This window comes from Rana temporaria, chromosome 2 (assembly GCF_905171775.1).
Source record: "Rana temporaria chromosome 2, aRanTem1.1, whole genome shotgun sequence".
Classification (NCBI taxonomy): Eukaryota; Metazoa; Chordata; class Amphibia; order Anura; family Ranidae; genus Rana; species Rana temporaria.
Genome location: NC_053490.1, coordinates 105,162,180 through 105,182,552, shown reverse-complemented (window position 1 = coordinate 105,182,552; position 20,373 = coordinate 105,162,180). Strand labels below are relative to the sequence as shown.

Here is a 20,373-nt window from a genome sequence, read left to right as displayed (position 1 = left end):
TTGCAGGGAGACATAGAGGAAGTAAACCCCATCAGGGTTTACTTCCTCTTTAAGCGTTTATTGGGAACTGTATTGAATGCTTTTGCTAAATCCAGATAATCACTATCAGGAAACCCTCACTTTAGAAGTGCCATTTAGCCATTGCTGGTGCAAGGAAATCAGCAGTACTGGGATGAAAAAATGAAAAACAATTAAAAAAAGGTATTTTTTTATGATACAGTATTTCAGCAAACTAAATGTCACCCAGTTAGGGTTTGCATAATGCTGAGCTGTCTTCTTACATAAGCATTCACAATGTAGTAGCTGGCAAGCTGGCTGTAATTTTCTGCATGACAAGAATTTCAGGTTTATGATGTAAACCGACACACTGGACAGGTTTCCTTTGGAATTCTTGGTGAAAGCTTCAGGAAATACGTTTACATTCTGGTAAATGGTTAAAGATCCTGTGTAGTTTCATCACATTTCTGCTAAGCAATGCTATTCATTTTGACATGTTTTCTTAAAGGAGAAGTCTAGCCAAAACTCGTTTTGCACTCCTATGACCCGTTTCCAGCACTGAAGTCCGCTCTCTGCTGATGTCACGGAAATCTGTCCAGGGACCGAGTCATCCCAACCACAAAGTCTGGATCCGCCAGGTGCCTGGACTGACACATGGCTCAGCCTCTCAGCGAGCTGCTGAGAGCCTGAGATGGCCGCACCACCCCCTCCACAGCTCGGTGCTCTACTGAGCGAGGAGGGGGAAGAGCAGAGGGATGTGACTTACAGTCTACAACTCTTTTCTCACAGAGCTTTGAAAACCGAGCGACTTGCGATGTTTGATCGCTTGGTTCTCAGTGCAGAGTCGACGGGGACCGATTAGGCCAAAAAAACGTTACTTCTCTTTTTAGTGTATTATTATTATTATTATTATTATTATTATTAAATAGTAATATCAAAGTATAGTAAAGATCTAAGCAGTTCCCGGATGAAAGGTAAGCAAATTCAAATACTGCCCATGCTCCTGGAAATCAGAAACTTCCTATAGTTCACAAAGGAATTCAATGACTGAAGCTAACTGACAATATATCAATTGCGCCCGACTGGCTTTTTTAAATAAAATCCTATTTACGGTATATTAAATTCCAGGTATGGTATATTTTTGCATAGTTACATTGGTCCAGCTTGGGTCAATATAACTATGCATATACCATACCCTGGCTGATGCCCCTTGAAGCTGGAAATCACTGTAGTAAACACCACTACTTCAGTGATCTCCACTTGCCTCTGGGTCCCATGCTGAGTGGCCGTTGTTACAGTCACCACCGTTTACGACCTTCCATCAACCCGCGACAGCTTATCGACACTCCACAATCAGGCAAACGAACACGGCCCATAAGAATTCCCCCCAGACACGAGACACACAGCTCTGTTCTGGTTTCAACTGTAAGACAACTTTAATGGTTAGCTCTCAAGGTTATATACAGTTTAAGCATGAAAGGAACAATCAAACTCTCCACCCACACCTCACACCCTGGGGGGGGCTTCAATACACCTTCAGATGGCTAATTGCTAAACATTCCAGACATGTCGGCGCCGGGCTATAATTATCGCTGCACCTGAGAAGTCACATTCCTTCATTAACAGAATTCAAATAAAACACCATCACACAATAAATCCCCCTCAATACACATCTTTAGACAGACGTTCTGTCTCCGCATGAAAGGTATTCACACCTCTGAGCATCAATAGGCTTTAAGCAGTGTTATCACACAATGAAAGGCCTTTCAAGAGCCAGCCACATTTAACATGTCAACAGTCTACACAGAGAGATGAGTCGTAGAATAAACCAACACTTTGCAATATCTCCAATTGCAATATGAGCTATCAGTAATGTCCCCTCTCCTGTAATTTAGGATATCATTTCTCAGTCACCCTATGGCCCTATCAGACATAAGATGACCCTAGACATAAGAGTTATTAATGACGCTGCCACAGGAGTACCCCTCATCCTTCCAAAGTCTCTGTTTGTCCCGGGTCTTTCCGTTACAGCCGTTAACACAGGAGGTCGGCTGCTCAACATAGGCACCATTCAGGGGATGCTTTGCATTTTCTGATTTGACAAGGTGGAGCTCTCTGAATGGCGTCTGTTCTGAGCGACTGACATCCTGTGTTCACAATGCATCAGACAAGACGCTCAGCATGTGGACCGGAAGCTAGTGGCATTCACTAGCGGTGTCTATTTCAGTGATTTACAGCTTCCAGGGGCATCGGCCCTGGTCTGATTATATTGGTCTGATCTAAAAATATACGATGCCTGGAATTCTTCAAGTAACACTTACAGGCCTTGTCCTTCCTGAGCCTGTTACAGAGCAATGCAGGTAGCAGCCACAATCTGATGAGCTCATTTCTGTTACTCTACCTTCTTCTCCTATCAGCATATTTCTTGTTAGCACATGAGCACTGCAGCACAGGTATTTGGCTCCTGGTGCTGATTTTGCCTCTCTCAGTCCAGCACAGCTGTACAATGGATTGCAGGAGTCTTTACACTGCTTACATTACAAAATGTATTCAATGTTGTAGTATTGAATGCATATCTACATTCATTTATGTCTTTTAAATCGGCTTGGAATTTTAACTTTGAATTAAACCAATGATGGTAGAAACATTGGAGCTCTATTGCTTGTTTGGGTTTTAAAGATTTAAAGTTTTTGAAGTGCTTTTGCCTAAAGAAAAGCTTAGGAAAAGTTGAAGAAAAATGCATCCCCTTAAATTCTATGTATGTATTTACACTGGTCCGTTGAGCTTCCGTTGCAGTGTAAAAAACCCTGCTTGCTGCATTTTTGGTGCATGTTTGGTCAGTGAAATAAAAAAAAAAACACACACACCCAAAAATAAATCTCTCCATTAAAATGCATTAAAAACGCAGCAAAAATGCACAAAAAACATACCCGTGTTGCACTTTTGCTACTGATCAGTGTGAAAGTAGCCTAAGTTAGTGACAAAAACCAACCTGCAGCCGGTAAAGTCAGTGATTTACTAAGCAGATTAAATGTTGATGCCAGAATCAGGATGATGGCCCTAAAGGTTGCCTATTTATTTATTCTAAATAGAGCAATGGCGGCACTCATATTTTTGTTCTTAAATGTTTTCTTTTAGAGGAACCTGACTTGAAGCAAAATGTCTGGTTGAAGCTGCCATTCCAGGTCCAGGGCAAGTCTTTACTTTAAATCTACTTTGAGCATATATCTCTGCCTTGAAGAAAACATTGGGCACCCCAGAACAAGGTGCTCTATAATGCAAAGCTCACACGACCGAGAAACTCGACGGGCAAAACCCATCGTTTTGCTCGTCGAGTTCCTTGTTCGGCTGTCAGAAAACTTGTCGAGTCAAATGTTCCCATTGCCCAACGAGGAAATGGAGAACATGCTATCTTTTTGGCTTGACGAGTTTCCTGACGGGTTTCTCTGCGAAAAGTGTACCCACCTGCGAAAAGTGTACTGCACAATCACGGGCCCCACCACTATGGCCTACCAGGCCGGGGTCGCGTGCTACACGGAGTTCCTGACTCTGAGCTCTCATAGCCCAGAGCAACTGATGCTGCCAGGGGACCCCAGTGACTTACTGGGTTCCCATACCTATTGAGAAGATCCCAAGCTGGGTGCTGTTCGATGGGGGATCGGTCTGAGGAGAACCCGGAGGCAGGTGATCCAACAGGACTTGAACGAACCATCGGGGATCTGGGCACCGGACACTGACAGGTCACATTCAAGCTGTCAGTCGGTGACCCCAAAGACAAGCTGGGAGGATTTGCTCTATCGTTCTAACTTTCAAGCACTAGGCCTGTGGCAGAGGTCTCACCTTAACATCTCAATTTAATTAGAGCTAAGTCTGTGGCAGAGACTTGTTCCTTTCCCAGAAGTTCTAAGTGGCGCTCTGGCTGCCAGGCCTGTGAGAGAGGTCTGTCCAGGGGCACTTTACCCACTCGGGCTGGAGTGGCGACGTAGACGAATACAATTGCTAAAGGGCAGGACTGCCTTTACTATCTATAGCCTGATTCTGTGAAGTTGCTCTTCCTTCACCAACCTATCCTGTCTGACTCAAGTTGACATGTTGGTCATGTTTGACCAGAAAATAAAGCATCGAAAACGTCAACCAACGGTCTGGACATTCTATTATTGCTCTCAACACTACCATCACCCCTAGACACAGTATAGAGGTAACTTAAATACGCCGATCCCAAATCTAACCAGCGGCTCCTCCGGTGGTAGCGCTACACAATTATAGTCTTTCCTTCACACACATTCCTTGAAACGGCTTGAAGCAACTGGGTGATGTAACAACTACCAGCTAGGAACTGATGTCCTCAAAAGTCAAAGCATACAGTATATCGCCAGCACACCAGGCATGGATCTTCAAAATGGCATACTAGAAATACAGCGATCACATCACAGCAGTAGATTGCAATTTAATGCTGTAATGTGATCAGTTTAAATACATATTTATAGTTATACTATATTGTGTTGGCAATAAATGCTTTGAATTTACACATGGCCCCCCTTAGGCAGTTATATTAGTAAGAATAAAAGGAACACAAGTTTATTTAACTTTATTGCCTAAAATGTGCCTCATTAGTTAAGAACTGGTATTTCCATCACACACTTCTAAGACGGTATTTCCTTCATATCAGGGCACAATCTTATCATTTCCATTGATAGCCATCTCCATTACATACGTTTTTCTTTATTTTTTTTCCTTCTAGAAACTCGGTGCTGCATGCTCTGTGTTACACGGGACCTGCTCTCACATCTGTTCAACGCTAGACGATTGTATGAAGTATGTCAACAACCTGCATCCGCTGATACAGAGCCCCCCTCTGCCTGTCCTGCCAGAAGATGTTGTTGGCAGCAAACTTCCACAAAGCCGTAAGGTATATTGCCCAGACTTGTCTACAAGAAACAACTGTCAAAATGAAAGTGACCATGACTGTTTTTGTTCTAATTGATTGAGAATACACAGGGGTTGATTTACTAAAACTAAACACTAAAGGGCAGATCCACAAAGCGAGTACGCCGGCGTACTTTCAAATTTCCTGCGTCGTATCTTTGTTTTGAATCCTCAAAACAAGATACGACGGCATCTGGGTTAGATCCGACAGGCGTACGCCTTCGGATCTAAGATGCAATTCTTCGGCGTCCGCTGGGTGGTTCGTTCCCGTCGTAATCCGCATCGAGTATACAAATTTGCTTTTTCCGACGATCCACGAACGTACGAGCGGCCGTCGCATTCTTTTACGTCGTCTCTAGTCAGCTTTTTCCGGCGTATAGTTAAAGCTGCTGTTTGGTGGCGTATAGTTAAAGCGGGAGTTCAACCAAAAATTAACTTTCTGCAGTTAGATCCAGCATACTGCTGACATCTGCCGTATGCTGGTCTTTTTTATTTTATTTTGGTACTTATCGTTTTAGCAGTATTTCTTCTATCGCTCCGAGCGGGGAATCCTGCGGGGAATGGGCGTTCCCGAAGGCAAGCAAGTTGATTGACGGCCTTCGATAGCGCGTCACGGCTTCCGAAAACAGCCGAGGTGACACTTGGCTGTTTACGGCGCCTGCGCCTGCCGTGTAGAGCTGACTGCGCAGGCGCCGTAAATTGCCGAGTGTCACTCGTGTGGATTTTCGGAAGCCGTGACGCGCTATCGAAGGCTGTCAATCAACTTGCTTGTCTTCGGGAACGCCTATACCAGGAAGTAATCCCCGCTCGGAGCCATAGAAGAAATACTGCTAAAACGATAAGTACCAAAAAAAAAAGACCAGCATACTGCAGATGTCAGCAGTATGCTGGATCTAACTGCAGAAAGTTGATTTTTGGGTGAACTCCCGCTTTAAACCTGCTATGTTAAGTATGGCCGTCGTTCCCGCGGTTAATTTGAATTTATTTTTTTTCGTTTGCGTAAGTCGTCCGTGAATCGTGATGGACGTAATTTACGTCCACGTCAAAACAATGACGTCCTTGCGACGTCATTTAGCGCAATGCACGGCGGGAAATTTAGGGACGGCACATGCGCAGTTCGTTCGGCGCGGGGACGCGCTTCATTTAAATGAAACACGCCCCCTACCCGCCCAATTTGAATTCCGCGCCCTTATGCCGCAAGAGATACACTACGCCGCCGTAACTTACAGCACAAATTATTTCAGGATTCAAACAAAAAAAAGTAAGTTGCGGCGTAGCGTATCTCAGATACGCTGCGCCGGGGCAGATCTTTGTGGATCTGCCCCAGAAGCTGGAGAGTAAAAAATCTGGTGCAACTCTACACAGAAAGCAATGAGCTTCCAATTTTTTTTGTAAAAGCTTAACTGAACAAGCTAAAGTTAGAAGCTGATTGGCTACCATGCACAGCTGCACCCAATTTCGCACTCTCCAGTTTTAGTAAATCAATCAATGACCGATCCTGTCCGCTCCACCATGCAGAGTGGACACGAACACAGTCCTGCTCTCCGCTATGGGGAAATCAGATGGAAACGGACCGCCTGAATGGAGGGACAGATCCGATCCGCCTGACGGATGGAAAATAGGACCACCATCCGTCTGGATTTTGCATGTGTCCACCGCTCCATAGGGGGAGACTGCAAGGTCCGATCAGGTCTTCCTGAAAAACTGACAGGTGGATCTGATCAAACTGCGAAAGGGGCCTAATAGTGGGTAAGTGGCACTTAATTGCTGAAATAGGGAATTGGCCCTGAAGTCAGGATGGGCCAGACAGTAGTAAAAAAGTGAGACCTCCATTAGAGAGGGGCACAAAACATGTTTTTCTTGCCTAATAGTACACTGCACATACCTTTTTAGTACCACTGTAACAATATTATCAACACATATACATTATAGTATTAAAAGCTAGTCTACTCACACTATCCTGTATTATTAGCCTGTAATTATAATGGGAAATCTTTCTGGGCAGTGGAAATAAGCTGTTTGGGGAGGGCCAGTCTGGAATACTGTGCTAATACTAAGTAACTGTACTTCTAGTTTTGGGGGTTCCTCTAGGACTCTCTATTAGGTATACATAGGGGGTGATTTACTAAAGCTGGTGCACACAGAATCTGGTTCAGCTGTGCGTTGTAACCAATCGGCTTCCAGATTTTATTGGCAAATCTTAATTGAAAAAGCTGACGATAGAAGATTGCTGGTTACTATGCACCAGTTTTAGTAAATCCCCCTCATAGTGCTTGAACCTAAGACCATCATGTAGGGGCTCGGGGGGCCTACATTAGATTCAAATGTAGAGAATGAAGTAGCGGGGCTGCCTGCTGAAGAATATATGCCAAGATAAAATTTAGCATCATTTAACTTATTGGATTTACCTGGGTCAGTTTGTATGCAAGTTGTTGTAAAGTTTCCTGCTGCCTTCCTTTACTTTGTCTTGTGTGCTTGCTGTCTTTTTTTTGGTTGTGTTAAGCTTCTTTTCCCTTCTTTCAGATAAAACGTTCTATCAGTCAACCAGCACCCCAGAGGTGAGTAGAATTGGTCTCATTGAGGTTAGACTCCCTGCCACCCAACAGTTATAGCGTACTCACAACAGTACCCTGACTGCCACCTCTGAAATGTGGAATATGGAATTATGCTAGTCATTAAAGGGCGCTTTGTGGTTGTAAACCTGAATAATCAAAATTAAAAAAAGCAGTTTACCTCTACCATGCACTAAAGAATCAGAAGTCATCCGTCCCCAGTCTTGCCAATAAAGGCGCATCCAGCAATCTGAAATCTTCCTTTCTGCAGTGTTAAAACCAGACACATCCAAAAAGTTTGTGTCGCCACACCCCCGCTCCTGTGACTGACAGAGTACGGAGTTCTCTCATGCTGCGTGTGTCCAGCATTTCATTACAGATCGCTTTCCCTAGCTCTTCCTGCTCGCCCAGGATTGGCTGCTCCGCGCTTGAACATTATTGGACTAGATGACATTAGGTGGTGCTTTGTGTGTGACGTGCGCGCACAGTGGGCACTGCCGTGGAAACAGTATTCGATCTCCGTGCGTGCTGCTAAGCTGCGCTAGTGTGATTGCTGGGGTGTGTGCACAGATGGGAGGGGAGTCCTGCGATGTCACAACTCTGCCTGGCATGGGGACCTGCCCACAGATTAGGGATTTTCAGAGGGCTGTGATACCTTAAAACTTGAGGTTTTCAACCACTTTAATCTTTTTGAAAAACATTTTTTAAGTGTGTGTGTGTTTCCTTCACTTTTTGACCCAGAGACCCAGCAGGAAGTAAGAAGAGAGCTGTACACACGAGGAGACATGTCCGATGAAATCGGTCCGTGGACCGTTTTCATCGGACATGTCTCCTGGGATATTTTGGTCTGATGTGTGTACACACCATCAGACCAAAATCCCCGCGGACAGAGAACGCGGTGACGCGGCGACGTGCGCAAACCAGGAAGTTCAATGCTTCCACGAATGCGTCGAATCAATTCGACGCATGCGCAGGATTTCGGTCCGCTGGTTAGACGTACTAACCAGCGGACATGTCCGACGGACAGGTTTCCGACATACAAGTTTCTAAGCATGCTAAGAAACTTTTGTCCGCTGGAAAACGGTCCGATAGGCCGTACACACGACCGAACATGTCCGATGAAACTGGTCCGCGGACCAGTTTCATCGGACATGTTCGGTCGTGTGTACGGGGCCTAGGGCACAGATTTGACTTGCAAAAGCTTGTTTACACCATGTGCGGAGATGCGCCTATTTATTATGTAAGTTTCTTCAAGGACACAAAAATTGTTCTCTGTGCCTTGTTCACATCACAACATTGATGGCACGTGCGTTTCTTTCCCACGCAGAAAACTTCACACCACAATACTGGTATCTGCATGTATGAACAGGGCACATAGAGGTCGATTTACTAAAGTTGCTCCAGAGCTTAGTAAATGAGGAAAAGCTTCACTTTGCTATGTATACCTAATCGTGTGCAAGGAAAAAAAAGAAAACAGCATTTTTGCTTATACACGCAGACATCCCAACCTGCAAAAACGAATTTCAGGGAGGTGGCAAACCCATTTTTGGGAGGTGGCAAACCCATTTGAGGGAGGTGGTGCCACGCGGTGTGCTGCTCCATGCAACCACCCCCCACCTTCAGAGTCTGAAGAGTTCCCCTTTACTGTAGCACCTCCTGGCTCCTGCTTACGTGCTTTGTACCTATGTTTAAATATTTATTCCTCTTTCCAAAGGTGTAACTATAGATCAGGTAACTGCTATGGGGCTCATAAGCATGGTGTCCACTCACTCCAGTCCAGTACATGGCTTAGCTATGGACTCCATAGCCAAGCCATGTACTGGACCGGAGTGAGCGGACAGTCGAACACCATGCTTATGAGGCCCATAGCAGTTACCTGATCTGCTATGGCTATAGTTACACCTTTTGGAAAGAGGAACAAATATGCAAACCTAGGTAAGAAGCATGTAAGCAGGAGGTGCTTAGTTGTTAGACTGTAATTGAATCCACCCCTGTGGACAAATATTTTTTTGTACTGCTTACAAAGTGTGGCAGAGCAGAAGAGGAAGAGAAGTCAGGCAGTTGTTGATCTGAGCCAGGTGCCAGTGCCACACAGTGACAGAACACAGACAAAGATGACGATCATAACACGCACCCTGCACACAGTACTCCAAACCAGAGTCTCCAGCCAGGACTCGACTCCCAGCTGCTGCACTTCTGTTACTCCCACAGTCCCAGGTCAGGACCCAGACCAGTCCCTCTGCTGCATGATCATGTCACCAGGTGGCAGACCACAGCTTCAGAGAAGGTGGGTGGAGCCACTGCAGCACTAACACGGGCCTCGCTCCTGACACGGCCTCACTCTGAGAGCCTGTGTGTATGACGTCGCTGGTTGCTAGACGCCAAGTGGGACGGCCCTAGCAACCAGTTCCGCCGGTAATCAGTTAGGGTGGTTGCCGTTGGCTGTGTGTCCTCTATTTTATTCTAGGACAATGTATTGTCCTGGAACGAAGGCGCCCGAGACCTGGGACACAGATGTAAATTGCCGGACAGTCCTGGGCAATCCAGCACACGTGGTCACCCTAGCGGCTCGGGCTGCTGCAGCTGTCAGCTGGGAGACCGTGCCGCACTCGCGGGTGTCCGTGAGCCTGCCGTTAAATGCTGGAGACTCCCGCAAGTCAAGCCTCGTTCACACGACCGGTTTTCTCGGCAAAAACCAGCAAGAAAACTGCTTCTTGCCGAGATTACCGTTCGCATGTACGAGGCATTCAGGTTTCTCGTCAGGAAATCTGGCCAGAATCTCAACGAGAAAAAAAGAGAACCTGCTCTCTTTTTTTTCTCTTTCGAGATTCTTGTCGGCTTGTTTCCTGACGAGAAACCCGAGAATGTGTATACTTACCTGTCGCTGTGGAAACTCGCGCATGCTCGAAATGACTTTGACGCATGCGCGGTAGCTTCCACGGCATAGGTAGGGTGAAGCAAGATGGCGGCGACGGCATCGAATGTGACGAGCGCATGCTCGTCGTATGCGATGACGTCACCGCTTTTTTTTTTCTTTCAAGAGAACTGCGGTTCTTTTGAAACGAAAGTTTGTACACTCGACCGGAAGAGATTCTTGCCAAGAATCTAATCAGGGAAAACAACGGGTTTTTCCTGATGAGATTCTCGGTTGTGTGTACGAGGCCTCACGGGAGACTTGAGATGTCTGCACATGATTGGATGATGGAAGTCAGTAGAGCTTCTGCTCATTTACTAAGCTCTAGAGCAGTGATCTCCAAACTGTGGCTGGGGGGCCAAATGTAGCACATTGTCTGCTTTTATCTGGCCCTTGGGGCAATATTTTATCCTCTGACTCCAACATTGGGGCATAATTCCTCCCAATGACACCAAGGATGGGGCTCAATTCCTCCCAATGACACCAAGAATGGGGCACAATTCCTCCCAATGACACCAAGGATGGGGCATAATTCCTCCCAATGACACCAACGATGGGGCACAGTTCCTACCAATGACACCAATGTTGGGGCATGATTCTTTCCACCAAATGACACCAATGATGGGGCACAATTCCTGACACCAAACATGGGGCATTGTTTTGTTTCCACTGATGCCAAGGCATTTTGTACTTCCAATGCCCACAGTCCGGCCCCACTAAAGTCTGAAGGACAATAAACTGTCCCCTTGTTTAGAAAGTTTGGATACCCCTGCTCTAGAGCAACTGCTCTTGACGAATGCAACTGCACTTTGAAAAGTGTGCAGTGTATTAGCCTTTAGTAAATTAAGCCCATAGAGAACAATTGTTTTATTTGAGGCTTTGCCGAACGCGTGCAGAAAACCATCTCTGCACCATGGTGTGAACGAGGCCTTCGCTGCCAAAAGAACAGGTGTCCTTATTGGAAGATTTCCCTCACCTCCTGTTTGTGTACCAAAAATGCTTGTATTTCTTATAACTTTCTGTACCGGAGACAATGGTCACCAAGACCCAAAGAGGAGATGAATTTACCTAGTGGGGACACAGACAGCAATAAATCCCTGACATGGGTTCTAATGCTTCCCCCAATCCAATATATAAGAAAAAGCGTTGGCATACACTTTATGCTATGGGAACAAGAGAGATGATTTGACCATAACTTCACTTCTTCTTCATAGGACTGCTGCATCACCAAGGCGGAGTAATGGGGTGACAGTGGTAAAGAATTTGGAGGAAATGGCAATGCGTGTACACTCTCGGGAACAGCATTATATGACATCTGGTAATGGCATTGTTGATTGAACAACATATACGTAACCAGCCAAGCTGCCAAATAGGTAAGTCATATGTCTTTAAAATTACATCCAATAGTGGCGATCAACAACTTATAGCGGGACTGTGATAATGCGGCGGATAATCTGACACTGGGTGGGAACTGGCTAACTGCTATTGACATCACCAGTGACACTAATACAGTGATCAGTGCTAATAATATGCATTGTCACTGTATTAATGACACTGGGTAGGAAGGGGTTAAGATCTGGGGCAATCAAAGGGTTAAATGTGTGCCTAGTAATATGTAAAGGGTTTACTGTGTGGTGCTTTAGTTAAGGGATGTGACAGTTTTTTTCCAGGGAGACCAAAACCAGCACGTTCCCACTGTCAGTGGAGATCTGTTTTGTTTACCAACACAGATCTCTCTCCTGTCATCCGCTCCACCGATCGGCGAGCCCCTGGCCATGTATCATTGGCTGGGACCCACTGATTGGAATGCGCTGCAGCCAGTGACAGCACAGCGGGATCGGCGGCCACACACGCACGCGACCCCTACCTGGAGATAAACAATTATATATATATATATACCCACACACAGGGCCGGATTTCAGACAAGGCCAAGCCTCGGGGCGGCAGTGGGTGCAGGGGCGGCATTGCAGCTGAGAGGAGAGGACAATTTTATTTCGGGAGTCCCCCCAGGTCATGTCACGGATGGTGAGAGGAGAGAAAACAGAGGGAAGAGGAGGTGAGATGGTTCTCAATGTCATATTCGGCAGCAGGACCCCCCCCGACTCTCAATGTAATTTTCGGCAGCAGCCCCCCCCCCCCCCCGACTCTCAATGCCCCCCCCCCCCCCCCCCGACTCTCATTTTCGGCAACAGCACCCCCCCGCCTCTCAATGTCATATTCGGCAGCAGCACCCCCTCCCGCTTCTCAGTGTCCTGCCGAAAAAGTCCCCCGGCGGATAATGTCCCCCCTGTACTGCGCAGGCGGGGGCGGCATTGAAGGACCCTGCCTTGGGGCAGCAAAGGGAGTAAATCCGGGCCTGCCCACACACAGTACTTGATTCTGCACAGTCGGCCTGCACTGTAGCAGTAAAACTACACTGCCTGGTCAGCAAGTGGTTATTTTTTCTAAATACAGTTGATAATAATGCTATATTAACTCATCCAAGCTGTGAATTGGTTGCTGTGGGTTTAATGACATTTTAAATATACTTTTTAAATGCACGCAGTGTATCTAAATATGACTTGGTATCGACTCCTTACAATCCAGACTGGGAGAAGAAGAAGCAACACAGCGAGCAAGTCAGTTATGCTGTTGCGCTTGTGTGCTAACAAGAGACTTGCTGAGTGGAGGAGAGGGAGTGGAGTGACAGAGATAAGCACAATATTGCTGTTTCTACTTTATTGCCCAGATTGGGGTAGCGACCAGATCTGAAAGTGCTAAATGCAGCAAAAAAAAAGGCCTCTTGCCCTGTCAAGTCAGGCTTTATGATGTGAGAGAGCTGTGTAAATCTCAGAACTAGGTAGACAGAAATAAAAAATCATTTGACAGGGAAGACAGCTGGAGTATAGCTTTAAAGGTAATATGTGGCTTTTTTTTTTGTTTTTCTTTTAAACCAAAAGAGTTTTATTAGTATTGAAATGTGCATAAAGTAACGGCATCAATGTTGACCACGACATGCCCCTATGCAGGTATCGCTACTTTGTTTAAGGGCTCATTCACACCAGCGAATGTTATAAAAAGAGGAGCAAAGAATGGAAATTTTGCCAGCGAAACCAAAAATGCAGGATGCACCTGGCTGAAAACCGAAAATGACAGTTTACATTTTTATATATATATATATATATATATATATATATTTAGATATAATTGTATTATATTAGATTTTTTAATTAACTCGATTAATATCATGAATTTATATGAATTTATTGTTGGTCATTATTAGCACCTTTAGGGCAAGAAAAGTTCTATGTATGTCTTCACACTGGTCCGGTGCGCTTCCGTTGTGGTATTAAAAATCCTGTTTGCTACATCTTTGGTCAGTTAAAGAAAAAAACGCACCTTCCCGTTGAAATGCACTGAAAACGCATCAATAGTGCACCCATGTTTTTGATGCAGCTTTTGAGTCACCTGACCTATGAAAAACACACCATAAGCGTAGTAAAATCGTGGTAAAATCGCTTATGTTTTTGGTGCCATTATCAGCACCTTTTCCTCTTATCAGCAAAATGGCAATAACACCATTTTCAACCAAAGTTTCAGTGCATCTCTAGTTATAACACAGCGGTTGGTGTGCGCTAAGAAGGGAGCAGTAATGATGCATCTGCAAAGTTCTTTTATTTTCATTTTATTGAAATGTCACACATGGTATTTCATTAATGTTCATGCATGGCAGTTTGCTGTGATATGGTGTAGTAGGGTATATGGGATTGTACTGTGTTTTTTATTTTGTTTGTTTATTTTTTTGTGGTTGAACTGGATGGACTTTTTTCAACCTGACTAACTATGTAACTATGTAGTGCGGTGATGGCAAACCTTGGCACCCCAGATGTTTTGGAACTACATTTTCCATGATGCTCATGCACTCTGCAGTGTAGTGGAGCATCATGGGTAATGTAGTTCCAAAACATCTGGGGTGCCAAGGTTCGCCATCACTGTAGTGCATCGCAACATGCTGTACTTCCCAAAAATGCAGCATGTCCTACTTTTTTCAGCACACACCGCTAGCGGTATGAACTGAACTCATAGGGCAGTGATGGCGAACGGTGGCACCCCAGATGTTTTGGAACTACACTTCCCATGATACTCAACTACACTTCCCATGATGCTCAACTACACTTCCCATGATGTTCAACTACACTTCCCATGATGCTCAACTACACTTCCCATGATGCTCATCTACACTTCCCATGATGCTCAACTACACTTCCCATGATGCTTAACTACACTTCCCATGATGCTTATCTACACTTCCCATGATGCTTATCTACACTTCCCATGATGCTTATCTACACTTCCCATGATGCTTATCTACACTTCCCATGATGCTTATCTACACTTCCCATGATGCTCAACTACACTTCCCATGATGCTCAACTACACTTCCCATGATGCTCATCTACACTTCATATGATGCTCAACTAACACTTCCCATGATGCTCCACTACACTGCAGAGTGCATGAGCATCATGGGTAATGTAGTTCCAAAACATCTGGGGTGCCAAGGTTCGCCATCACTGTCATATGGGTTGATGTACTAAAACTGGAGTTTGCAAAATCTGGTGCAGCTGTGCATGGTAGCCAATCAGCTTCTAACTTCAGCTTGTTCCATTAGGACTCTTTCACACGGAGCGGATCCGTATTGATCCGCTCCATTAGCCCGTTTGGCTCAGCGGGGATTCCTCCGTTAATCCCCGCTGAGCTGTCGGCGGACAGGGTGGTCCCCGCACACAGTGCAGAGACCGCCCTGTCTCTCCTCCGCTCTCCCCTATGGGGAATCGGATGAATACGGACCGTGTGTCCATATTCATCCGTTCCGTTCCCGCCGGATGGAAGAAAAATAGGGTTTTCTTCCATCCGCAAAAGCGGATCTTTGCGGACGGGGATGGTTGCGGACGTTAGCGGATGCATCATCCGCTAACGTCTGCAATCCCATAGGGATACATTACAAGTCCGTAAACGGACTTGTAATAAACGGACCGTTTGTCCGTATGTGTGAAAGGGCCCTTAAGCTTTGATTGAAAACCTGGAAGCTGATTGGTTTCTATGCAGAGCTGCACCAGATTTTGCACTCTCCAGTTTTAGTAAATAAACCCCATAGGGTCGAAGGAAAATTGCCATGTCTATGCATTCGGAACTACGTTGGGCAAGACTGCCCAGTGCAGCCCAGCACATATGGCATGAATGCCCCCCAAACAAATCCAGTACATGTGGAAGAACATGGGACATGTGTCATTTCTTTTACAATTAAAATCTAGCTACATGAAAAGTGATTGTCATTTTTATTCTTTTTTTACAGAAAGCTACCTGTTGTGAATTCCGAATTCCCTGAAGTAATTCTATTTTGGTCAGAGAACATTTTTGTATCCTATTGAACAATATTTTATATATTAAAATGAAGGATCGAGGGAAATTTCTATTTCTGAGTCAACAACTTTTCTTTGTTATTTATGTGTCCAGAAATTGTGCAGTGATACGCAACATTTTGTAATCTAAACTGTCAATACAAAATAAAAGAATCCTTTTATATTTTTAGAATTTGATGAGTTTTGGAAAACGCTTCTTCTTCTGTTCTGTCAATTATTTGGATTATTTCATTGGGTCATATGCCCATTTGATTTAAGATTAAATATTTTTTCCCTTACATACACTTTAATATGCCATCTAAGCTGGGTATACGTGCTTAGATTTTTTGTTTTCATTCAGAAAACAAATGGATTCCTCCATTCACACAAATGAGGTGGCTGGAGGAAACTTCCCAATAGCAACAGTGTATTCTGACAGCGGGCACTTCACTGTCAGAATACACTGATCAGCACCTACATCCGATTGGCTACACACAGATTGAGATTCAGCTGGTCCCTGCTGAAGCGACTAAATTTTGATCTGTGTACCTACCTTAAAGGAGTTGTAAAGGTAATTATTATTTTTTTCCCTAAGTAGCTTCCTTTATCCTAGTGCAGTCCACCTTCACTTACCTCATCCTTCGATTTTGCTTTAAAATGTCCTTATTTCTTATGAGAAATCCTCACTTCCTGTTCTCCTGTCTGTAACTACACACAGTAATGCAAGGCTTTCTCCTTGGTGTGGAGTGTCGTGCTTGCCCCCTCCCTTGAGGGGGCGTGCAGGAGAGTCAAGACGCCCAATATCACACAGCTCCTTTCTCTATCTGCAAAGTAGAGAGCGTCCTGACTCTCTTGCTCGCCCCCTCCCCCCTCAAGAGGCTTTCTCCACACCAGGGAGAAAGCCTCGCAATTACTGTGTGGAGTTACAGACAGAAGAACAGGAAGTGAGGATTTCTCAGAAGAAATAAGGACATTTAGCCTAGGTTCACACTGCTGCGAATTCAAAATCGCGGTAAAATGCGCGATTTTACCGCGATTTCGCGGCCGCGATTTTGCCACGATTTCGGCCGCAATTTAATGTAAATCGCAGCCCGAAATCTCAAAAAGTAGTACAGGAACTACTTTTTGAAATTGCAGATGCGGCGTCGCACTGATTAGGACGGTGCCATTGCCGCCGATTTGAGATGCGATTTGACATGTCAAATCGCATCTCAAATCGTTCCAAATCGTACCCAGTGTGAACCAGGGCTCAAAAGCAAAATGGAAGGATGAGGTAAGTGAAGGAGGACTGCACTAAGGTAAAGGAAGCTATTTAAGGATTTTTTTTTTTACCTTTACAACCCCTTTAAGCTGTTGATAAATGCCCCACCACCAGCAGCCTTATGCCCTGTACACACGCCCGGTTTTCCTGGCATGCCAAAACCCGATGTTTTTCCCGACGTGATTCCTCTCAAGTCTGCTTTGCATACACACGTTCAGTCAAAAAAACGCTCGACCAAAGCGTAGTGGCGTCCAACACGTACGACGGCACTATAAAGGGGACGTTCCATTCAAATTGAATCACCCTTTGGGCTGCTTTTGCTGATCCTCACGTTAGAAAAAGTTTGGTGAGAGACGATTCACGCTTTTCAGTCTTCATGCTTTTCAGTCCGTTACAGCGTGACGAATGTGCTATCTCCATTACGAATGCTAGTTTTACCAGAACGATCGCTCCCATCTCATACTTGATTCTGAGCATGTGCGTTTTTTTTCCCCTCGGAAAAGCATACACACAAACGGTTTTCGCGACAAGAAAAAGATTGACGAAAAGAACAGAACAGGTTCTAATTTTTTTGCGGTCAGTTTTCTCGTCGGGAAAACTGCTATGGAGCATACACACGACCGGTTTTCCTGACCAATCTAAAAAATGTCAGTTTTCTCGTCTGGAAAACCTGTCGTGTGTACGAGGCATAAGGCTTCATGTACACAAAACCTACGTTGACTGACGGCCGTGGGAAAGCGCAAAATGCAGCTCCTAAACTATGCTAAAAACCTATGTGTACATTGACACATAGGGGTTCATTTACTAAGGCAAAAAGACTGTGCACTTTGCAAAGAGCAGTTTCACTGTGCAATTGCAGTTGCTCCTGAGCTTCGTAAATGAGCAGACGCTCTGCTGACTTCCATCATCCAATCATGTTCATGAAAAAATGCTGATTTTTTTTATTTTCCTTGCATGTGATTGGGTATTCTTTGCAAAGTGAAGCTTTACCTCATTTACTAAGCTCTGGAGCAATTGTAGAGTGCAACTGCACTTTACAAAGTGCACAGTCTATTTTCCTATAATAAATCAACTCCACAAGATTATATGGAGTGGAGTTGTGTTTAGGATGCTTTGGCAAAAAAACACCAAAAGGACTTTCAAGGTGCTTTAGATCTCAGGAATGAACAGACACGTGATAAAATACAAATCGCATTTTGTTGTGTACAAAAGATTAAAAACTAATCTTCATTGTAACATCCATAGTCCATCATTAAAATATACCAGACACTCCCAGCCTAGGAACCACTATATCCACTTGTAAAAAATGCCAAATGCTATGACAATCCGAACACAATATTGTCACATAAACACGTTTCGCTACTTTTGCCTTTTCAAGCGATATCTGTGAGTGTACTGGTATGGTAATGTAGGAAGCTCTGCTTGCATCCAAGAGAAGGAAGAGGAAAGGGGCCACAGGTGGTGATGACCCCCAGTCTGTGATCAAGCCCAAAGGGAGGGCAAAAAAAACAGAGGGGCGATCAGTAATCAAGACAAGTATACCTGATTGGGCTGAGTAAGGGACGAATGCCAGAGCCTCTTGGGTAAGTCCTTGGGTAACCGCTGCAACAAGATCTCCCCCACCAGCAGAGCACCATAATTTGTTCCTTAATTTTTCTTTGGTTTATAATTTAGGGATGTGGTGCTTAGTAAACACATTCACGATATGCTTACATTGATACTGTATATGAACCTTCTCTTTAACCAGTTAGCAACCGCCCTATAGACGAAATACGTCTACAAGGCGGTTGCTTAACTCTGGGAGGGCGTCAATGTACGTCCTCCCAGAATCGCGCTCCCGCGCGCCCTGTGGGGCGCGCACACGGGAGTCTCCGTGACCGCCGGGTCCTCCGGACCCGACTGATCACGGTAAATCGCCGCTGATAGCGGCGATTTACCACGTGATCGCTCCGTCCAATGACGGAGCGATCACTAGTAAACAAACCGGCGTCATGTGATGACGCCGGTTCCTCCCTCTCCTCTCTGTACCGAACGGTACAGTGTGAGAGAGCGGGAGAGAGCTGCTGCTGCTGCGGGCTGGATCTGTGACACATGCAGTCACAGATCCAGCCATCGATCCCTCCCTGTGCAATACTCTGCAGTACCAGCCATACTCTGCAATGCCCCCACACTCTGCAATGCCCCCACACTCTGCAATGCCCCCACACTCTGCAATACCCCAAAATACTCTGCAATGCCCCCACACTCTGCAATGCCCCCACACTGTGCAAAACCCCAAAATACTCTGCAATACCCCAAAATACTCTGCAATGCCCGCAATACTCCGCAATGCCCCCAATACTCCGCAATGCCCCGCAATACTCCGCAATACTCCGCAATGCCCCACAATACCCCGCAATACTCCGCAATGCCCCACAATACCCCGCAATACCCCGCAATACTCCGCAATACCCCGCAATACTCCGCAATACCCCACAATACCCCACAATACTCCGCAATACCCCACAATACTCCGCAATACCCTGCAACGTCGTCTATGGGGATTTTTAAGTAGCGAAGTTTGGCGCCATTCCACGAGCGTGTGCAATTTTGAAGGGTGACATGTTGGGTATCTATTTACTCGGCGTAACTTCATCTTTCACATTTATGCAAAAAAATGAAGAAAAAATACTAAATTTGCCAAATGTTATAACAGAAACAAAGAAAAAATATTTTTTTTTACAGAATTTTCAGTCTTTTTTCTTTTATAGCGCAAAAAATAAAAAACCCAACGGTGATTAAATACCACCAAAAGAAAGCTCTATTTGTGTGAAAAAAAGGACGAAAATTTCATTTGGGTACAGTGTTGTATGACTGAGTAATTGTCATTCAAATTGTGAGAGCACCGAAAGCTGAAAATTGGTCTGGTTATTAAGTGGGTTTACGTGCCTAGTGGTCAAGTGGTTAAGAGTGCTCCAAATCTCATCTTGTTACCTGTATAGAAGACACCTGGGAGCCAGAAATCTTGCTTATAGGGGATCAAATACTTAATTCACTCAACAAAAAGGAAATCAATTTATAACTTTTTGAAATGGATTTTCATGGATATTTTTGTCGTTGTTCTGTCCCTCACTATTAACCTCCTTGGTGGTATACCCGAGTGCGGCTCAGGGTGAAATTTCGGTACCATTAGCGGTAACCCGGAGCAACACTCGGGATAGCTTCGCAGGATCCTGGAAGAAGTTACTTACTTTGTCCCCGCGATGTACTCCTGCTGTGTCCGGCAGCCGGATCCTCTGCCCGATGCTCTGTGTTCCGGGTTCTGTTCCCTGTGAGCGTTGCAACGCATAGGGGCGGAACCCG

At 45.1% G+C, this 20,373-nt stretch overlaps 1 protein-coding gene across 1 annotated transcript in view; it reads left to right on the top strand.

Moving 5' to 3' along the window:
* Positions 1 to 15,962, top strand: part of LOC120929336 (pleckstrin homology domain-containing family A member 3-like) — a 48,609-nt gene extending 32,647 nt beyond the window's left edge. Inside the window, exons 5-8 of the mRNA XM_040340717.1 lie at positions 4,739 to 4,906; positions 7,447 to 7,481; positions 11,604 to 11,762; positions 15,725 to 15,962. Coding sequence (XP_040196651.1) covers positions 4,739 to 4,906; positions 7,447 to 7,481; positions 11,604 to 11,727 — 327 coding nt within the window. The 3' untranslated portion in view covers positions 11,728 to 11,762; positions 15,725 to 15,962. The remainder of the gene's footprint in view (positions 1 to 4,738; positions 4,907 to 7,446; positions 7,482 to 11,603; positions 11,763 to 15,724) is intronic.
* Positions 15,963 to 20,373: the final 4,411 nt, after the last annotated feature.